The sequence below is a fragment of the Crassostrea angulata genome, chromosome 5 (assembly GCF_025612915.1).
Source record: "Crassostrea angulata isolate pt1a10 chromosome 5, ASM2561291v2, whole genome shotgun sequence".
NCBI lineage: Eukaryota > Metazoa > Mollusca > Bivalvia > Ostreida > Ostreidae > Magallana > Magallana angulata.
This window is the reverse complement of record NC_069115.1, coordinates 41,838,855-41,860,358: the sequence shown is the minus strand read 5'-3', so window position 1 is coordinate 41,860,358 and position 21,504 is coordinate 41,838,855. Positions and strand designations below refer to the sequence as shown.

The 21,504-nt window shown below is 33.7% G+C and overlaps 1 protein-coding gene across 3 annotated transcripts; it reads right to left on the bottom strand.

Annotated features, from left to right (window-relative positions):
• Positions 1–4,033: 4,033 nt before the first annotated feature.
• On the bottom strand, positions 4,034–21,502 carry LOC128183518 (alpha-taxilin-like). 3 transcript variants are annotated; one of them, XM_052852549.1, is made up of 13 exons: positions 21,418–21,502; positions 13,293–14,022; positions 12,744–13,049; positions 12,350–12,489; positions 11,889–11,999; positions 11,283–11,348; positions 10,659–10,787; positions 8,280–8,399; positions 7,104–7,145; positions 6,719–6,811; positions 6,195–6,290; positions 5,073–5,193; positions 4,034–4,427 (listed from the first exon to the last, which is right to left on the bottom strand). In XM_052852549.1, exons 2-13 carry the CDS (start codon positions 13,303–13,305, stop codon positions 4,153–4,155), a joined length of 1,512 nt encoding a protein of 503 aa, XP_052708509.1. In that variant the 5' UTR covers positions 13,306–14,022; positions 21,418–21,502; the 3' UTR covers positions 4,034–4,152. The 3 variants fall into 3 exon arrangements, with proteins under 3 accessions (XP_052708509.1, XP_052708507.1, XP_052708508.1); XM_052852547.1 differs by lacking the exon at positions 21,418–21,502 and adding an exon at positions 18,290–18,449; XM_052852548.1 differs by lacking the exon at positions 21,418–21,502 and adding an exon at positions 15,143–15,337.
• Between the last annotated feature and the right edge of the window lie 2 nt (positions 21,503–21,504).

Sequence of the window (21,504 nt, the reverse complement as noted above, 5' to 3'; positions counted from 1 at the left end):
TTGAGTGATTTTATTTGTTGTTGTTTATTTTTAATCTTTACTCTTTAGACGTGCTCAATTTTAGATACCCCATCTGAATCTGTGTATGAAAAAACCATCCCTCCCCGAAGCTTCTTGATTTTTACAGTACATGTAAATGGGTGCAGATGGGGAAGGGACTCCCTTTGGAAGTGCCGGCCGGCAAGAACAACATGGTGGTTGTGTTATGGGCTAAAAATATTTGCCAAATAAAAACAGCCTTGAACAAGCCGGTCACGTGACAAGTGACCGACATTTGATTGTTTACATGGAGGTGAACATCAAATTCATTGTGTGTATGTGTAACTTAATAGTTTTACAGCACAATCTCTTACATTTAAAAGCTTAAAATACCAACTGTAAGGCGTAGATTTCTTGGCATTGTTTCAACATTTCATAAATAACGAGGAAATTGCTTACAGCGCATTTTATTGGGACGTTTACGGTAATGCCTTACTTCATGTTTTAATGACCACAAGTATGCAAACATGTATTTCAACCCCATTTGATTTCTGTGCCTGGAAACGGACTTTGATGAATTATACATTATCATCATCAGATCGGTATTCATTATGCGACACAGTTCGTTATATAATACAAGTGGGATTGTGTCGCTAGAATGACAGAAAAGCGATTCATTGATATTTTTCTGACACAGTAATTTCCTGAAGTTGGCACAGGTCCAAGAATTTAATCGCGTCTCGTTTTTCACGACACCCTGCAGGGATAAGCCTTTTATATAAATATATTTAAAAATTCTGCATTATAAAATTTATTCTCTTTTGAGAAGTGGACAGGCATAGCCTACATCCACTTCTCTTCGCAAGCCCTCATGTTTTGATTCTGGAAAACGTGTAAATGTCGGAACCAAAGACGGTTTACACTTCGAACCATGTTTCGACTCCAGTTTCACTGAATTTTCGTAACAGACCTATTATTTCTACATTTTAAACATAAATGCATCCATATATCACAAAACAATCAACACTAACCCGCTGTCAAATCATTTTCGCAACTTCTACATCCCGGGTTTAAATTTTGTGTATCACATTGTTTATCTAGGTCAGCGCAGATTAAATGTTTATGTTTCGGATAAAATTGGAAACCTATTTAAGACAATAATGTCAAAAACGTAACTGAATCAACTTAATCTTACAACATACAAACAAATACTGAGTCAAATAATTACAAAGTGGTATTTCTTCCCTTTTTAACCATCTTTTATGGTGACAAATTTTGTTCTACATCAATTTTCAACAATAAAACGAACATTGATTAATATAGCATATAAGAAAGATTAAAATAAAGAGTTTTCATTGTTTTATGTGACAAAGTTACTTATTTTATCGTATGCATTTTGTTAACTTGTCTTAAATTGTAAAACCGTTCTATATAGCTCTGTAAATTTTAAGAAAAATACCTTTAATCTAAAGTCTACAATCGGAACACTATTTTCCGTTTTTTCCGACTCTAAAATTTCTACTTTTTAAACCACCTATAGCGAGTGATCTCATAATTTAAACCCGGAATGTAGAGGTTGAGAAAATGATTTGAAAGCGGGTTAGTGGTAATTTGTTTGTGATATATGGATGCATTTATGTTTAAAATATAGAAATAATAGGTCTGTTACGAAAATTCAGGGAAACTGGAGTCGAAACATGGCTCGAAGTGTAAACCGTCTTTGGTTCCGACATTTACACGTTTTCCAGAATCAAAACATGAGGGCTTGCGAAGAGAAGTGGATGTAGGCTATGCCTGTCCACTTCTCAAAAGAGAATATATAAAATTATACATCGGGAAAAGAGTCTTGGAAATTGATAATATATTGACAAATTAGCAATAAAAAGACCATTATTTGCCCGCCAAATGGAACTGACCTACAATTTCCTAAACGATAATTAATTTTATTGAATTTGTCGCCCTACATATACCTGGGTATACTGCCTGTCGAGAGGCCCCTGACCTTATTGTACTTATGCAGCGTAAAATCCTGTTACATATCTAATTCTGAAATAATTATATTGACTAATAGAAACTCCCCTACAGTCCCGATGATTGTAAAACTGAACAGAAAATGGTAAAAGGGTACCTAATATAATGCGCACGGGACTTCAATTATATTTTTCGAATATACAATGTAGCATTTTATCATTTAAAAAGCTTGACTACTCTGCTCCTGGATAAGTCAAATATATTCTGCTTCAAAAGTACTTTCATGTATCATGGACCAATTACGATCTGTATTACATTAATGGTGGCCAATGCAACAGACTGCATATGATAGTTAAACAAACGTATGTACATGAAAGTACGGTGACGACCAGTCTCTATAAATATTGCGTGGGTTTTCTAACGACGGGACAATTATGCAGTCTAAATGACTAGGAGGTACTTATACATATATATAACTATATTTGGTATAGAAGGTCCGTCGCGGAAAGCGTACATACAAATACATACGGAAACTCTTGTTACATGCTCAGGAAAACGCTTCTTGATATTATGTTGGAACAGTTTAAAAATAACACTCAAGGACGGGGGTAAAATAATGCTAGTTTGTTGATGAATTTAAATGTACATAAAGACGATTACATTCAATGTACATAAATATTATTATATTAACTTCTCCATTTGCGCCCAAGACGTTCACCAATAATTTGCTTGAAGCGAGAAATATATAAAAGCTGTAATTTTAAGACAAAGTTAGTCTATATTTACTATTGTAAATACATTTTCCCATTCATTTGTATGTAAAAATACCATTACATATATCAATTTAATTTTGCAGGTCAATTTACACACTTCAAAGTGCATTTACGCATTATATTAAAACATGTTAAACTAACACTGTACAAATTGACGCTAGTTACACTATATACATATGAATTCATACATTAATTATAAACCTTATTTTCATTAATAATTACCTGTAAGCTTACAGACAGAATTACGCATCGCAATTTACATTTATATCTGTATACCCCTGTTATCTTCGCCATTTTGTTCTACACACACTTTTTTGTTACTATTTAAATTTTGAAACGGGCTGTTATGTTGATCATAAGACAACTTCTTTTTATGGATATTACCAATTTCACCTTGGTCTGTAAATATTATAAACATTAAGCCAGGGAGCAATATGTATCATCTTTCAGCGATTTCGCTCCCTTTTTTTTTGTACCAACGATAACGATAAAAATCGCGCTGATTTAATTGAAAAAATAATGACACTATTTGGACAGCCTGAAAGCTGTCCGCCCATATATGTACTGAAGTGCCTATTATGTAACTTAAATTGCATGTAACACTTATTGTATGACTAGCATTTTGTTGACTTCCAATATAAAACTGTGTCTATCCTACCTGTTTTGAGACAACTTCTAAAAATGTAAGGTATTTAGATCACAAGCATTTACAAAGTATGCGGTTAATTGAATATACGGTAGATTTGCTTAATTAAGTTATAGCAATTCTTCAGGCCTATTGTTAGTAAATGTATTGTCGGACTTCGAACAAATTACGTTTCCAACCGATTCTGAAGAATAAAGGGACCTTTTAGCAAATACCATGTAAACATTCTGTACAGTAATGAAATTAAAGTTTTTGTCAATTAAGTCAGGGACGTGATCGCGCATATCAGACAGGCATTGCCAGTCTACATTACCCCTAATGTTTTATGGGACTCAAACTATTTCATCATTAAGATACACACCTACCCAATTAAGAATGTGAAATCTTTTTTTTTTTCTTTTTTTTTTTTTTTAGAAATTTTGCGTAGATATGCTTGTCTTGATGGAGTATTGTTCAAAGAGAGGTAACTCTAACAATTATCCTGTAAAAATAATTCCTTTCCTCCAGAGTTCTCTTTCCTTCTAGACTTCAACACCCTCATAAAATAATCACACAAGATTTAATACAGCAAACTTTTCCCATTTATTTTGATCAAACTTGTAATAATACAGGTTTAAATATTGCTCTGACAAAAATAAAATAAACTCAAATAAAAAAAAATTGATCATAGTACATACTAAACCTTTTTAATTAAAGCAGCCCTTGACGTAAAAAAATTTACATCTTGGTTTACGAAAGAAAGAAAACAAATGCGATGAACAACAAAAGTCTTGGGTTTTTATGCTACGTTTCTGCGGTCAGGGCTTCAGGGTGTGGCTCTGGTTTCGACTCTGCCGGAGTTTCCTCTGATTTCTGTTCTGTTGAACCTGCCGCCGCCGCACTGCTGCTATCTGTCTGTGTGTCGCTGTTAGGCTCCGATGGCTGCGATTTCCCATCAGACCCTGATCCTGGGGGAGAGGAGTCGTCTGCCTCCGGTTTTGACTTGATGGGGGAAGATTTTGAAGTAGTGTTGGGAGTGTCCAGGACCTGGGGCAAGTCCTCGTCTATCTTTGATATATCTACGATAACAAACAATAACCATTCACACTTGACATATTTTTCACATGTATAAATCAAGATTCATATTGCTTTGCAGTTTTTTCCCCTACAATTTTTAACCAACAGTGCTGTAGAATTAATTTTGAGGGCAATTTTCCATGTTTTGTCACTTTTTTTAAATTAATGGTTTGTTGGAATAATTTTGTGGATTTACGTGTATGTATGATAAAGAATATGCTTCATAATATATTATAATTGAACCCCCGAGAATTCTAATGATTCCACAGTACTGGTACCGTAATTGAAATTTGTGGTTATCATGCCTTATTTTGTCAAATACAAAACATACTTCAAGTACATGTCTATAGATCTTAAACTCTTCCAATCAGACAAGTTGCAGGATAAGATATGAAGCCGTGACCCTGCTCTTTACTGACCTATTTTACTGGCCTCCTTGACCCCCAATTTCACTGACCGATTTTGCTGGCCTCCCTAACCCCCGATTTCACTGACTGATTTTGCTGGCCTCCCTGACCCCCAATTTCACTGACCTATTTTGCTGGCCTCCCTGACCCCCAATTTCACCGACCGATTTTGCTGGCCTCCCTGACCCCCAATTTCACTGACCTATTTTGCTGACCTCCCTGACCCCCAATCTCACTGACCTATTTTGCTGGCCTCCGCCGCCTTCCTGCCCAGTCTCTCGGCCTGCATGGCCCGACACAGGGACTCCAGCTTCTGGATCTTACTCAACAGCTGCGGCTTCTCCCTGTCGTAATGGGTTTTCTACAAACACACAAAAGGAAATCAAATCATCTCAGCATCCTCAAAATTTACTACCCAGGTCTCAATTTTCAAGCAAATATAAATGAGACACATGTATGTAGAAGAGGACGCAATTTTGGTTTCAAGGTAAGGAAATGCAAAACTTTTGCCAGAGTGGTTCTCTGTACATGTACTTAATCATTAATTACTGAATACACATAATCAAACAACGATATTGGTAAAGCAATGCTTTAATAAAGGGGCATGGTCACGATTTTGGTCAAATTCTATTTTTCTGTTTTTATTATTTACAATGCTTTAGAAATGCATTTCTAATGATCAAATGAAATTTGAGAGTAATTCATGGAGTTATAAGCAAGATACAAAGCTCACAAATCTTTGTCATGTAAACAAGGCTCATGCCCTGTTTTTGTTTACATAGGTTCAATATACCAGTAAAAAATCTTTTTTAAGCTGATTTGTCTATCTTTTTACTAATTTGAAGCATAGATAAACAGTTTCATTCATTGTAGGTCTAAAACTGGAATTTTCACTTCAACATTCAAAATGTAAACTAACCCTTTGTTTACATATCAAAGAATTTCAAGCTCTGTAACTTGCTTATTACGCAACGAATACACTCAAATTTTGGTCGCCTATTAAAAATGCCTTACTGGAACATTTTAAATATAAAAATTGGAAAAATAATTTTCAACCAAAATCGTGACCATGCCCCTTTCAGTGTGTCTATCAGGTGCATATAAGGATGTAAGGAGATGTGTTTGTAAAGATATCATTAGTGTTTGATAACATACATTACTGATGAAATACAGATTGTATCTTTCATTGTATCTTTCATATATAAACACTATTACATTCAAACATGTTTACCATAAATCATGTTTCTCATAATACTTGAAAGATTTGATAAGGACTATTATTGATATACTATTGTATATGATTAGATGCACATAACTGATATGATGAATTAAATGTCTGGTATGATGCAATTAATTACAAACCTCCTCTGCCATCTCTAGCAGTGCTTTGTTAGCATTTTCCCACTTGCTCTTCCAAGCTGCACCATCTTTCTCAAGCTTCTTGATTCTCTTTGTCATCTGAAATTCCACATCATTATAAAATTCTATATACCATTTTTATTAATACATTATCATATATATCAGAAGAATTTTGCAACAGTTTTAGAGTACAGCAGAGTAAATTGTTTTTCTGCAATTTTTTTTTTTTTTGCAGTGACAATGATATCAACTGGTAATTTCAAATAACGCTAAAAATACTGAGTACATATTCCTCACATTCTTCAAATTACAGTAAAACACGCTTATAACGAAGTCCCAGGGACGGGCAATTTAACTTCGTTATAAGCGTAATTCGTTATATCCGTCAAGTTTACAACTTGAAATGGAGTCTTGGGGAATGAAATTCACTTCGCTGTAAGCGTCAATTCATTATAAGCGTGTTCGCTATAACCGTGTTTTACTGTACCCTGTTCCTTTCTTTATTCTATACACAGAATGAGACATACCTTTTCCATTTCGGTTTTGAACTTCTGGAACATGTCATTACTTCTATTAATAGTAGACTGAAATTCCTCATATCTATCCTTATACATGGCTAACTGTAAATAAAAAGTTAAATCCGTCAAATGGGAATCTCGCAATGTCTCAAAATAACATATACATGTTCCTGTGACCATTCAGATGTTAACAAAAGTTTATTAATTAATATTTCATGTATATCAAAATATGCTTTAAAAGCACATGTACTTATGTAGCTTTTTATTTTATGTTTATTGGGTCACAGAATTACCAGTTTAATAATCAATTTTAATCAACATTGAATGATCATCAACTAGTCTATTAACTATTGGTCCGTTTGAAATAAATGTAACTGTTGTATAAGACACCTACCTGTGTCTCTAACAAAGCCGCACGTTTGGAACTTTCTGCAGCCTATAAAAATAATAGAATTTCTCCATAAAATTCAGCGACACAAAACAAGTACAAATACAAACCTTCTACAACATAATTAAATTACTGGAATTTCATCTGGATATGAATTTACATGTATTTCTCAAATGCATCATCCATCATCTGCATATTCAAACAACTGACTAGTGTATTGTAAAAATTGGCCTGTGTTTAAAACTTACATGGAAGGCCAATTTCACATGACCTTAATGGTAACCTTAATTGAGTTGCAGGGGGAATAAAAGCATTTTCCACTCACAAGAGGACTATAATGCTACTATACACTGCAGACTACTTTCTGTGTTTGTTTAGTCATTGAAAACAGACTGGGACTTCTTCTTACATGCCTTATAACATGTTCCTTTTTAACAACCAGTTTGCATAATCCCAATAGCAATGCTTTTTATTACAAGGACTAGCCCTGTGTCTTTCTCACTATAACACATCATTACGTAACTCTGATTTTACAGTAAAAACACCTCATCACTTTACCTTCTATCTCAATATCATTGTCTTTACAACAGCTATGCTGCTGTGCTTTCTATCAATTAAATAAATGCTTTTTCCCTATTACTACATATAGAACCATTATTACAAGGCCTTGGACTTTCCGTAGGACGTAGCTATCACTTCTTGCATCAAAACATGTTAAAATTGACGCTGGATTCAAGTGAAATATGCACCGATTGCATAGTCTTAGCTCAGAAGCCAGACAAATCGTGTTGATTTCAATGAGCTTTCACTGAGTGGGCAGCAATGAAATAGACAGGCCTACGTCACATTGCTGTTTGACACAACTACCCAAAGTCCAAGCTCCTGTTATAATGGTTCTATATAGAAACATTTATGCTGATTCAGAATAGAGTTCTTATCAGTTAATACTCCTTTATACTGATTATGCTTCTTATCATTTTTCAAAATGAGTCTTGCTCCTTTCATTTATAGAACATGTAGCAACTACATATATGATATTATCATATTTTTTTATCAATTATTGCGCCCCCTTACTTTCTCTGTATCATAACAACTCTGCTGATTATTCTTCCTTTCTGACTATGCTTCTCTCTCACAATTACAGTACTGTAAAGTTACAATTATGCTGGTAATGCTTCTTACCACAGCATGCTCCTTCCTGCTTCTCTCCTGCTCCTCGGCAAGGTAGGCATTGGCCTGCTCCAGCTTGGCGTCCGCTAACTTCTGCTCCAACTCTCTGTGCTGCATCACCTTCTCTACTTGCTGCAAGTAAATTCCACGAATTCAAATAACAATAGAAGTGCTTGAAGTAAAAAAAAATATTCATTGTCAAGGAACAACTCAAAGAAAGACGTTTTTAGAAAGGAATTCAAATAGGAATTCCATATTATGTTGCAGAAATAAGTGATCAAATAACAAAAGTTAAACTTTTTTGCTAGGGCAACTAATAATTCATTGTAGAAGCATATTGTTAAATAATTGAAAGATATTGAATTGCCATATCACGTATCTAACACCAAGAAACCTTTATACATTTCCACATTTGAAAATTGAATTACAATCTCAATAGATACATGTAAGATTTGAGAAATTATCATGCACAAAAATCAAATTATTTTAATACTTACACTTCGTTTTAATGACATAATAAATAGAGATCCATTAAACTTTCCATCTATCAAGGAAACATCACCAAAATAAAATTACAAACTGGACATTCAGAAGTACCCCACTGAATTTCTTTCTTGGCTTAAGCGGTGCTTTTGGTGGTTTATTTATTTGCTTTGAAATGCCTCGCTAACTTTCCCTCCTTTATTGTGGGTTATTTATACCTGCTTCCTCCTTTCTCCCTCATTAGATAACAGACAACAGCTGTTCTCAATTATTTTGTTGTATACTTTTTTTAATTGAGATAAGTATCACCTAAGGTATACCATACCTATCGTAATAAACACCCATTGCTCAGTGAATTACAAAAGGTTTTGTCTTGATTTATTAGTGCATGTATCAAGAACAATCACTAAAAAATATAATAAAAATCTTCTGATTAACTTTTTAAAAAAATTAGCAGAAAATTCTGTTTGAAATTTATCTACAATTTTTTGATTAAGAAAACTGCAAAATAATCTAAAAATACTGAAACTGGTAATACTTTTCCTTTTTGAGCTATTTATGATTCACTCTGAAATTGGGCACTATTTTAGGATAAATACGGTTATCTTTATTGTATCTCATAAATCTATAAATAGGTTTAAGTAGTTCAGTCAGTTTATTTCAAGACATCACTCAAGTGCAGCTTTTACATACCAAGTTCTCTTTAAAAAAGTCTTGAGAAATCCTTCATCATTCTTTAGGCGATCAATATATTCATCCAAGCATTTCAGCTATGTTAGTTAATCAGCAAAATGTCAAAACAAAACAGTAAACCTCTCTGGTGCACTGTACTTGATTACACATGGTGCTTGGGCCTCTGGAGTTTCAATGAAATGCACTTCTAATAACATATCAAATTCCAGCAATTTTGGTACAGAAAGCAGACTGAAGGTTTCAAAATCGAAAAAAAAGGTTTTTTTCTTGAGGATATACATGTTGTTGTGGAAACAGGCTATGGCAATCAATCTTTTTGCCATAATAATAGAGAATATGCAACATGATTTCAGGTACTTTATCTCTCTGTTCACTTGTTCAAATTCTGCCTATTAGATATTTTTCTTAAAGATATCATTATTAATGTATTAATAGAAATAGGAAAAAAAAATCATTTAATTATTTTGTTTTTGTTGTTGTTGGTTTTTGTTTTTGTTTTTTTTTTTTTTTGGGGGGGGGGGGGTATATGGAGGGACTTGTCATAAATCGCTTATCATCTATAATACTAAATATCCAAAAACTGTCATTGATCAGTATGAAAGTTATCTCTCTTAGCTGGCAGTCTTTGTTCATTAAACACATCTGATATTAACAATAGGCTATTTTTAGCAAAGATTATTGAAGGCTGTCTATAATAAATCGTACAGTGAACATTGTCTGTTATTTTTCTTTTAAGCTTGAATTATACATTTTGCAAATTATTCATATTTTATAATGAATATTTCAGAGTAAACCTAGAATAAGCATATGTTCCATATGGTTCAAACAACCATTTGACACAATATATCACAGACTTGGTTTAAATTTTGAAAATTCTTTCAATTTTCAGTATAAATATGTACAAGTAAAACCTTTTAATTAACTTGAACTTTTTTCATTATGACAATGCATACACTACTTCTCATGCACCATGCACTTTTTTAAAGAAATTTTTACCTGGTAATGTATATACTTGTAAATATTCTCACAGATTTTGCACTGTTATAAGAACTTTTTCAATGTAAATGTAAATGTGCCCTCTAATGAACTTCATAATGCTTTTTTTTTTTTACATTCATTTCTACTTTCAATGTAAACACATCTCCTAGCTGACTTTGTACTGTCCTATAGACATTTTCAAAGTCACTACATATATATATATATATAAATACACACCTTTTCGCGGACTTCATACTGTTCAATGAACTTTTTGAGTTTTCCCGCCAACTCCTGGTTTTCTTCGCGAAGCTTGAGATTCCTGTCATGGTGATCTGTCATCTGCTGCTGAATCTCTGTGATGGTGGACTATACAGAGAGAAGAATTAGGAAATCAAGGTGTGCTTCCCAGTTTGTTAAACTCCAAGACCCAAAGTGTGGCTGCATTAAATTCCTACCATTTAATACGATTAAATACCTTGAGGAATGACCTTCATCTATGAATTACTTTTGAAATTAAAGATTGATCAACAAGAATATATTAGTTACACATTTTACACAGCTACAACTTAAACACATATAAAAAATTCGGATTACAGTGGAGTCATTTATTCCTTCCTATCTTAACATGTAGCATAAACTTGTTTGATGTAGAGTGCTTGGACTTTGGGTATTTGTGATAAACAGCATTGTGACGTAGGCCTGTCTATTTCAGTTTTCTTTTTTTTTCATTTTTATTTTCTTTTTATTTCAGTTTTATTTTGTTTGAAATTTGTTTTATATCAGTTATAGATTGATTCAAAATAAACTTTGAATATTATAAATATTAACCAGATATCCAATTTTTTTTCATTTAATACAAACCTGAAATTTGTTCGAAATTTCTTTTCTTTTTTCATCTTCCTCTCTGGCTCTTTGTAAACTTTCTTGCTGTTTAAAAAATAAAAATAATGGGTGTTATCACCAAAATTCATATTCAAATACATGTATAAGTTGGAAAAACCCCTCAGACTGGTATTGCTTTTAATAATATATGTCCAACAAAAAAGTCATACTTCACACATGTAAGTGAAGCAAATGATTGCGTTGCAAACTAAATTATTCCATTATAAGTAAATATTCAAAATATCAATGGTTCATAAACCAAACTCCAGTCATTTAAATCATAAGTCTTGAAGTTGTGAAACTCAGACCCTCTTAATTTTTTTAATCAAATCTAATCATAAACAGGCTTATAATGAAATGCCAGGGATGGGCGATTTTCAAGTTTAAAACATACAATAAAGTCTTGGGGAATGAAAATCACTTTGCCGTCAGTGTCAATTTATTATAAACATGTTCGATATAACCATGTTTTACTGTATTCATTTATAGACCCTTAATAATAATTTCTTCAGAATATCAACAATTTACCTGCCTGCCCTTACACATTTGTCACAGCTCATTTAAAAGTGATGTAGAGTTACGTACCCTGATGACCTGGTTGTGTTTCTGTAGCTCCCGACACAGCCCCTCCAGTTTGCTCTTTGCCATCACCGCCTTCGTGTGCTCAGTCTGTAACTGGTCTTTCTCCCTTGTTACCTAACGATTTCACAGTGATAGGAGAAAAAAAAAATTTAGTATGTGAAGGCGGGTGTCAAGATAAAATTTTATCATGGCATGCTGTGAAAATAAGAGGCTTTGAAATATGTATAACAGTGATGATGATAAGGATGTGTTTTCTGATTCCAAGAGATCATTGAGTCTACCTTGGTGAGGTACTTGATATAATGGAATCTATGATCAGAAGTTGTATCTATTGATTCAAAATAAAGAGTTTAATTGCAAATAGGCAATTTTTTTGTTGTGTTAGGTGTTCTGAGAGAGAGAGAGAGAGAGAGAGAGAGAGAGAGAGAGAGAGAGAGAGAGAGAGAGAGAGAGAGAGATCTTACCATGGTTAGTTTTCTCTGATGTTGCTTGTGTGTACTCTGTAAAACTCTGTGTTCTTCGTGTAAGTCTGCATACTTTTTACACAGGGCAGCCAGCTTTTCCTCTGTTGTTTGTAAACTGCTTAAGGCCCTTAATATGTGATCTACAAAAAAGAGATAATTCATTTGAAACAGATATTATTATAGAATGCACTTATACATGCTAATATGAGTACATGGTCCGAATATAAAATTTACCTCAATCATTCAAACAGGCACTGCATTTCTCTCTCTCTCTCTCTCTCTCTCTCTCTCTCTCTCTCTCTCTCTCTCTCTCTCTCTCTCTTTCTCTCTCTCTCTCTCATATGTTGTGACCTATTTTAAATACATGTAATTTAATACATCAACGAATACCCACCAATAGTTTTATCTTCTTTCTTTTTACTTTTCCCAGTCTTCTCCTCTTTTTTCTCCCCTTTCTCTGGTTTGTCACTGCCCTTCTCTTCGTGGTTGTTTCCATTAACAATCCCAGCATCCTTCAGTGCTTCCTCCAATGCCTCTGATCCAGAACTCCCCTGCATGGAACCATCTGAGTCTGGAGTGGAGTCCTTCTCAGCTGGAGTCTGGATCTTCTCTACCAGTGATGAGATCATCTCTTTGTTTGGAGCTGAATGCTCCGACTTCGTGGCCATATCTACTGATACTTGTTCCACAATCAGTGTTTCTGTAATAAAAATAATTCATCGTTTAAACACATGAAAAAAATGGAACCTTTCAAACTAGAGAAAGATTTTTTTTACATGGCACTTCATCAAAATTGTCTTTTTTTTTGCCCTGTAACTAACCCATGCTAAAATTACCTGCATTTCATTTTTTATTTCAGATTTCGTCTTAAATTATTGTCATCAAAGAATCATTTAAATGCAGCTCAATCCTTACCTACCAGTATGGTATTCAGTATTCTTACCAGCTTTTTCCATAATATTTGTCAGAGTCAAGTTAATAGCCTCTAGAAGCTGGTCTTTGTCTTGGGATGATGCGCAGTGTTGTTGTCCTTCACAAGCAACAGGAACTTCCTCTTTGACAACAATAGTCTCCTTTACTTCTGGTTTCTGTATCTCAACTGCTACCTTTTCTTCCTGTTTTTCTTCAGCAGGAGGTTTCTCAACAGGTAACTTTTCTTCCTCTTTGCCTTCAAGAACAGATTTCTCAGCCAACTGAGCCTTTTCTCTCACAATGCTATCTTCCTGTTCCCTTGGACCTTCAGTATTTAACACTGGAAGAACAACAGGCTTCGGTTCTGAAGTTATTACTGTATTATCTACCTCTCTTTTGTCAACAAACAAACTGTCCTTGGCGAATAGCTGACTTTCTGAAATGGGTGCACTCTCTGCCTTGATAGGTTCTCTAGGTAACACAGGGGTATTTGTGACACTGGGATTCCCAGAAACACTCTCTCCTTCAAAATCCAAAAGGAGGCTCTCTTCCTCTGCTGCTATCGGAGCAGAAAAATCTTCCTTTTCTACTGAGGACGACGAATTGTCTTCTGTTTGTGGGACTGTGTCCTCCTTTCCTGAGACTGGAGGGGTCGGGCTTTCTTCCTGAGCGGGGGCTGGGACAGCTTCGGTATGCGTACTCCTAGGCTGTTCGGTGTGAACAGTTTTCGATGACTCTACTTCTTCAACAGCTTCAAAGGTCTGCAAAAATAGATCAAATAGACAATAAAGACACTTATTTTAATCAATTTTTCAAAGCATCTAATAAATCATCATAAATGATATTGCAGACCCAGCTGAAGGTTTATTTTTTTCCAAGCAACTTATTTATAAATCCTAATTATCAATATTACAGAGCCTGCTAATTATTGAAATTGATCACAATGGATGAAGTTTTAATTGGAACAACTTCTTCCTCCAAAAAAAACCCAACATAAACAAAATTATATTTTTGATTGCAAACCTGTGTAAACAAGTTCCTTTGATAGAAATGAGCACGGCCATTATTTGCCCACACTCAACCCATAAGTCAGCTAGAGATGTGCACATGGTACATTTATAATTGTCTTAGTGCTTAAGTTATGCATACAGGAGGGTTGTGGTATTTCCCCTATTCTGCTGCTGAAGCAGTAAGCAGTATAACGGTACTGACAACTCATTATCTACCCATCTTACATCTCAAACACAGAGGGTCGTGATACAATGTGTCTACCACGTGTTACCAAAGTCTTCTACTGCAGGTGTATCATATTCTATACACATTATGAGAAATATACCGGTACTTCTCAATATCTACTAAGTTCATGATTCTATGACATATCATTTATCATTAAATCATTCATGTCTAGACTACTACTGTCATAAAAAAGGGGGAAATTAAGAACTTCAAATGGTAAGGTGGATGAAAAAATGGGGAGAAAAAATTATAAGGTAAAAATAGCAGTATATTTTTTTGATAGACACACAATGTCATTTACTTCTATTTAGACACAGTATCACTCACATACAGGAAACATTGTTCCGAAAAATATTTGCATCTTTTTATCATTCAGAAAAATCAATTTCTAACTGAAAATCTACTGATATCTCTGATTTATGATAATCCTGTACAGAAGTCTTGAAATTTTTTTGACACAAAGATTTCCTCCATTTTGCTTCGTCACATAATCACAACAAATTGTAATATGCAAAATTATCATTTTCCAAACTGGCATGCTATTTGGTTAGTTTGACCCATCATTGAGGAAAAAACCTTAGGTCTTGGCAGTTGTGAACAGATCAGCCACGCACATACGTAAAAAAAAATATAACATTCCCACACCTGTAGTTTCTGAAACCGCCTCTTGGATCCACAGAAGCAACAAAAAAGGGACTTGAAGCCACCGTGAGAAGCCATCAGACGAAGGGGGTAACCACCACCATGGTCAACGAACCACGACCGCCACACAGAGGAAGAAGAATGAAGTGGGATACGAAAACTCCAAGAACCACTTAACACTGTACATACAATACAATAATCTGTTTCTCTGTTTTTCCACAAATCTATAGCCAAAGTCTTAACACATATAAATCAACTGCTTACATTTGTACAAGACTTCTACCCTGGAAGTACAAGTACCTATGCTGTACTATATTGCAGCCAAGTTATCGCCTTCATCGCCACTTTCTATTGTAGAATGCAGTGATGCCCGAGGAGCTGACAGTCGCGTCAACTATGTATGTAGGCTGCCGATGCCACCAATGTCACGCTGCATAACTCTCTTGCCATTCCATAGCCCCTGATCAGAACCAGTGTAGGTATTTATCTCAGCATGCATCTCACTATATTCCCTCCCTCTCTCTCTCTCTCTGAGACTTATAGAACCAAGTATAACTGTACTGCACTGCATCTGTCCAGCATTGCAGGGGTAACTGTAATTGTACACCTTTGCATCACTATTTCCCCCATCTGTTTGCACATCTGTATGTAGAAAGCCATTGGAGATCAGGGTGAACAATTCACCATAATCCTATTGAGTGTGATTATGAAGCTGAGTGGGATATGGGAATTAATGATCTAATAAAATTGCAAAATAACAAGCATACGTCTAGACTCCAAGAAAATAAGAGACTGATCTCAAACCATTTACTGCTGTTTCCTCCCTCTACTCTATAATTACAAGAATCATTTTTTTTAATAATACCATTTGATTACATGATGTCCTTTGGCTGAGTGTTAAAGACTGATTTAATTTAGCAAAAGTTTGTACAGGACAAGTATTATTAAATATTTAAGGTAGCTCCATACTCGTAAAATTCTCTGAGGAAAGTTGAAAAACCGAACTGATTTCGACTTAATAGACTTAAATGTCATCAATTGTTAGAAAAAATATACATGTCATCACACTTTTTGAGATGCCAGATAAACATAAACTAAAGCATATTTTAGCATTAGAAAATTGTATTTTTTTCTGTTAAAAGTAAAATCTTGTAGGCAGAAATTTGTTTTTCTTGTTTAATTTTAATGTCAACTTTATCAGAAAACTAAAATTACAAAAATATTTTAAAATTAATCGTTGGAATAAGAAAAACTATAGCATTTAGACATACAACTGAAAGAAAAGTCAGAAAAAGAGTTATTTCCCCTTTGCATAGATAAAATATATAAAAATTTGGAAATTTAGTATAAAATTAAGTGCGAAAATATCTTGAACCTACCAATAACTCTAATTACATCCATGTGATTATATTCACATAAAATAAATAAAACTATCTTGCACAATTTTTAAAGAATTCAAAGTTTTACAAAAAAGTGTGACGTCACAGAACACTGGATCTACTTTAATTAGTGTAATCTGAAAATCTTTACATCATGAAATTAACCTGAAAATTAAGATTTGAAAAATGTAATGCTAATAATTTTGAAAGATTATACAAAATCATATCTTCTATATGTTATAACGAATACTTCAGCTGAAAGAATGGCATTTTGTTGGAATGTTCTAAAGAAAGTACACATATCTGGTATATAGAAACAGTAATCCATTGTTTGAAAATGATTCGCAATAAATGTATGGACATATTTATATACAGCATGCCATTTATAACCTTAATATGGCCCTCTCAATACATATATAGTTTAGTTATAGCTAACATTGTTGACAAAGCCATTCAGGTGCATGTATGTAGATTAAACAGGTACAACTGTTAGAAAATGGTTTTGTTTTCATCATTTTTACTTATTTGTTTATACAATTATTTCCTTCATATTGGTAACAAAATGAAGTTTTACAAAATTCTTCCACTTAATTTTTTCCCCTACTTTTTGTGAAAATCTTAAGGTCTGTGTTTATAGCTTTTCTAGCACTGTTCGACCACCACATATTGATACACAACTCAAAGTTAAATTCGGACTCAGCCACCTACATCAAAATACCAACAAAAAGTTGACAAATATCCATATCTTTAAGTTACATGTACTTATGTAATTCAATAAAATGGTTTCTAATCAGAAATACAAAAAACCCCACACTATTACTAAAATTTCCCTTCTATTATAGTTACAAATTGTACAGTCTTTTGACTTTTCAACACCCCCCCCCCCCCCCAAGATGAAGCAAAGTCAGTGACAACTGGAAAAAATTTGGCTTTGGTAACCATATGCACTTTTCTATAACTGAGCATTTCAAGTATGTAATTCAATAAACACAACTGTAACAGCATGCAGGGCAGACCTAGCTAATTGTTTTACAATGGAGCACCCCCCCCCCCAACCCCCACTGCTGTCTTATAAACAGTAGGTAACACACTCCACCTGGAGATATGGGAAGGAGAGCCCTCGCAGACGTATCCTATAAGCAGGGAGACAGACAGAGGGAGTTTGTGAGTAATAAAGCACACTTGACTCAGGTGTACTCTGTACAAGGTAACAACAGATTCCTGTGTATGTGCAGTCATGATCTGCAGCAGCATTTCAATACAAGTGTTTCTATCACTGCATCAGAGACACTGGAACATCTAAAAGCTGTGTTCACCAACGATGTGTTAATCCCTCAAAAAAATAATCAAAACCAGCTACAGAGAGATGGAGTGCATGCAGCAAGAGATTTATCTCTTTGTAAAGATAATTCATCATCACACACTCAAATCAAATAGGTGCATTTTATACAGATTGAACTGACAATTTTTATATATGCCATATAAAACTCAGCATACATTACACTTTGAACAAATTTAAATCTGATGAATTCAAACAGCTAAATGCTAATTTGACAGCATGATTAAGGTTTAAACATTCACTGTAAGTCATCTATATAATTATTTAGTAACCGAACCATGCAATTGTCATTCATAAATTCAGAATTTTTCTTAAAGCAATAACTGCTAATCAACATCTAAAATTCTTCCCTTAAAGAAGTTGTATAATCTTCATCCAATTTTTATAAAATGAAAGGCATTAAAAATTGCGTAAATAGAAATGTGGCCATACTTTCTCTTTTTCACAAGATGCCCAAAGTTTGGTTGACACTGGACAGAACTGAGTAAGTTGGCATGGGAACCAGTTCATCTCCATGGAAACAGTTTATCAGAATGCTATAAAGCTCATCACTACAGTCATCCTATCACAAACAGGTTCCTCCACACTAAGTAAACACTAATGACTGTCACACACAACGAATATCAACTATTATCCTCTATAACTTCTGAGCATGGAAACAATAATTTCCCTTATTCTTTACAATAACTGCTTCAAATCACTTTGGGAACAAAAATGTCAAATTATTAAATGCCACAATTCACAGAAAACAATTGATGTGTTCCCAAACTCTGCACTCTATTTGAATGAACTTCAGTCTTGTTACATTTGCTAACAATTAGCAGATGGAACTTTTCTTCAATCGAAGACAGGAAACATGCAATGAAGATGCTGCATGAATTTCTTCCCCTTTCACAATAGATTTCAGACACTGATGGGTGCGGATGTTCTTAGTCATCAGAACATATGTGATGGAAGATGAAGCATGGCCCACTCCATGTTTAGAGTAAAAATAATCACCTTCCTAACTTAATTATCTACAAGACATTGCCTTAGTTATCATATGCTATCTATTTTCTTCCATATTAACGACAATGAGAGTAAATAATATACAATCAATGAATCTACATCAAATGCAAAATGATAAAAGAAAATTTGAATCTAAATTCTACAGCCACATTGCTGAGAAGTTTGCTAAACAGCTAATATCATGTATAAAAAAATATCTTGATAATATTTTAAGTAGCTGGTATAACAACTGAAAAAGTACAGTTTTGTTATCAGTAGTCTTTAGGATTTCAATACAATAATTAACCAAGGCCAGTATATCGTGTGCCATGAATTAGTTTTTACACATTTTCTACTTCCCCTTCCTTTTTCATACCAATTTTTCCTGATTTTCATTTGAAACTGTTTATATTGCAAGGAAAATAATGTAGGATTACATGAATGTCACTCACAGTCCTTAACATTTCTTATATTTCACTTTCTACCACAGAAATTCTGCATACCACTGAGAATTGAAACGTATTCCCCACAAATTGATACTTGTGCATCAGTTAAATACTCTTACCTTTATTTTCATTGTAAGTATCATAATAATATAGGTAATGTCCTGATTTTTTCAGGAGAGTTAATCTTTTTACTGTATATATAATTATATACAGAAGTAAACATTTCTATAATCAGTATCAATTCTAAATTACCTGTCTAAATAACCATTAAATTTCCTCGCATTTTCTATCCATTGAGAAATGATACGCTTGCCTCAACAAAAACACATTTTGTAAAATGGCTCATATAAGCCAATCCAATTGGACTGACAAAAAAACCCTAAAGCTACATGTTGAGACCATAAAACACCCACCTTTCTTCAAGTATATACCGGTAATTACAAATTAAAACATATGTTCTATAGTAACAACATATTCTGGTTCATGTAATTATAACACATATATCAATGACAGCCTGTCCAATAATACCATGGGCTGTTTGAGCTAGAGAAAATCAAACCATATTTTGTAACTGTATATCTATTCTGGCCACACCCCCTCATTCCTATTACTTATGTGTGAAAGGAAAACATGTGCTAGCCTAAGGTGGACAGTGATAAATGGGCTTGAATCAGCTGGAGATGAGGATGAAAGTAATTAATATTCTGACATCTAAATCTTTACTAGTAACACCCAGCATTAAGAGACTTCGGCAGCTATTTTGTTTGTTACTGTATTTATATTAGACATTTTTTTTTGTTTTATGAAAGATAAAAAATAAACTTGACATTTGTTGATTTTTGTTACTCTGCCAGCATTAGAAAATATATATTTCTATTCATGATTCAGCTGCTAAATTTCATTTCATCCAGCTAAAATAACTGTAAATTTTGTAAATAATTTGAAGTACATTGTAGATACTAGATAGAATGGATCGCAAAAGAACTACATGTATATACATGCACATACACAGTTCAATGACAAATGCATGAATTTTTTAATGTTGGAAAACCTTGGCCAGTCTTGCATATATTAGCTTAATATTGAGAGTATAACATTTTAAGGGGAGTAACTAGTAAGTTATAAGAATTTTAGTTAATTTTGAATCAAATATTTTTAAAACAAACATGTGTAACACAACTTGCTGTATTTTTCATCTTGAGTAGTTCATTCTGGGTCCTTTACAATCTCAATAATGAATATCGCATACACCAAAATGAAATGTTTATATGACCATGAAAAAATCTATGAATAACTGTGTTTTCAAAACAAGACCTTTCTATTCATATATCTCCAAAACACTAAAGACTAAATTGACTTTCTCAAAGGTACATTGAGAATAAATCATTATTTATGTGAATACAAAAACATGTGAGTTAACATGGTTTAGACCCACCATCTGAAATCATATGCTGGGCTGTCCACATGTTTCTAACAATGTTCTTATCCAGCTTTGACTCAAAATTTTCACAATAAACAAAAGCAATTTATTAAATAAATCCCTCAGACAAGATATATAATAATTTTCTTTTCAACATTTACTGGAAAAGAAAAAAAGTTTTTAAAGTGAAACTGAAAGTTGGAAAACCAAAATCAGAAAAGCTAACATCTATTCGGAAGTACCTTAAAAACAATCAGATTTATTGAAGTATAAAATGAAACAATTTACTAACTCAGTGCAAAACAAAAAAATCGGGCGTTCAAACATTATCCATCCTCTGTCCAAAGGCAAAGGCAAAGTAGACATGTCTGTGCATGACTATATCCAAAACAACATATTCATGTAAATCTTTGTAAAATAAAGCAAATTTGACATAATTTTCTTTTCTACAGTCGTTTGTATTGGTAAAACAGTAAATAAGTGTATTTTTATGATTTACTCATTTACTCATTGAACTGAAAAGAATGCCGATGGCATGTCTACCGAGTGAGAGATCATGTCAAGATTTGCTGTACCTAGAACATGCAATCCACGCTGCATTTGCGCTTCAATGTTTGTAATTATGTTAATAAAACAGGGGAGAATATAAATCTTCGACACGACGCAAAAAGGTTCCGTCATTTTTGCGTAAAACGCAAAATACTTACCGCTACTTTTACGAAATTATAAGGCTGTGGTGGCTGCCATGTTATGACGTCACGTTTTGCAAATAAGGAAAAGTCTGAATAGGTACC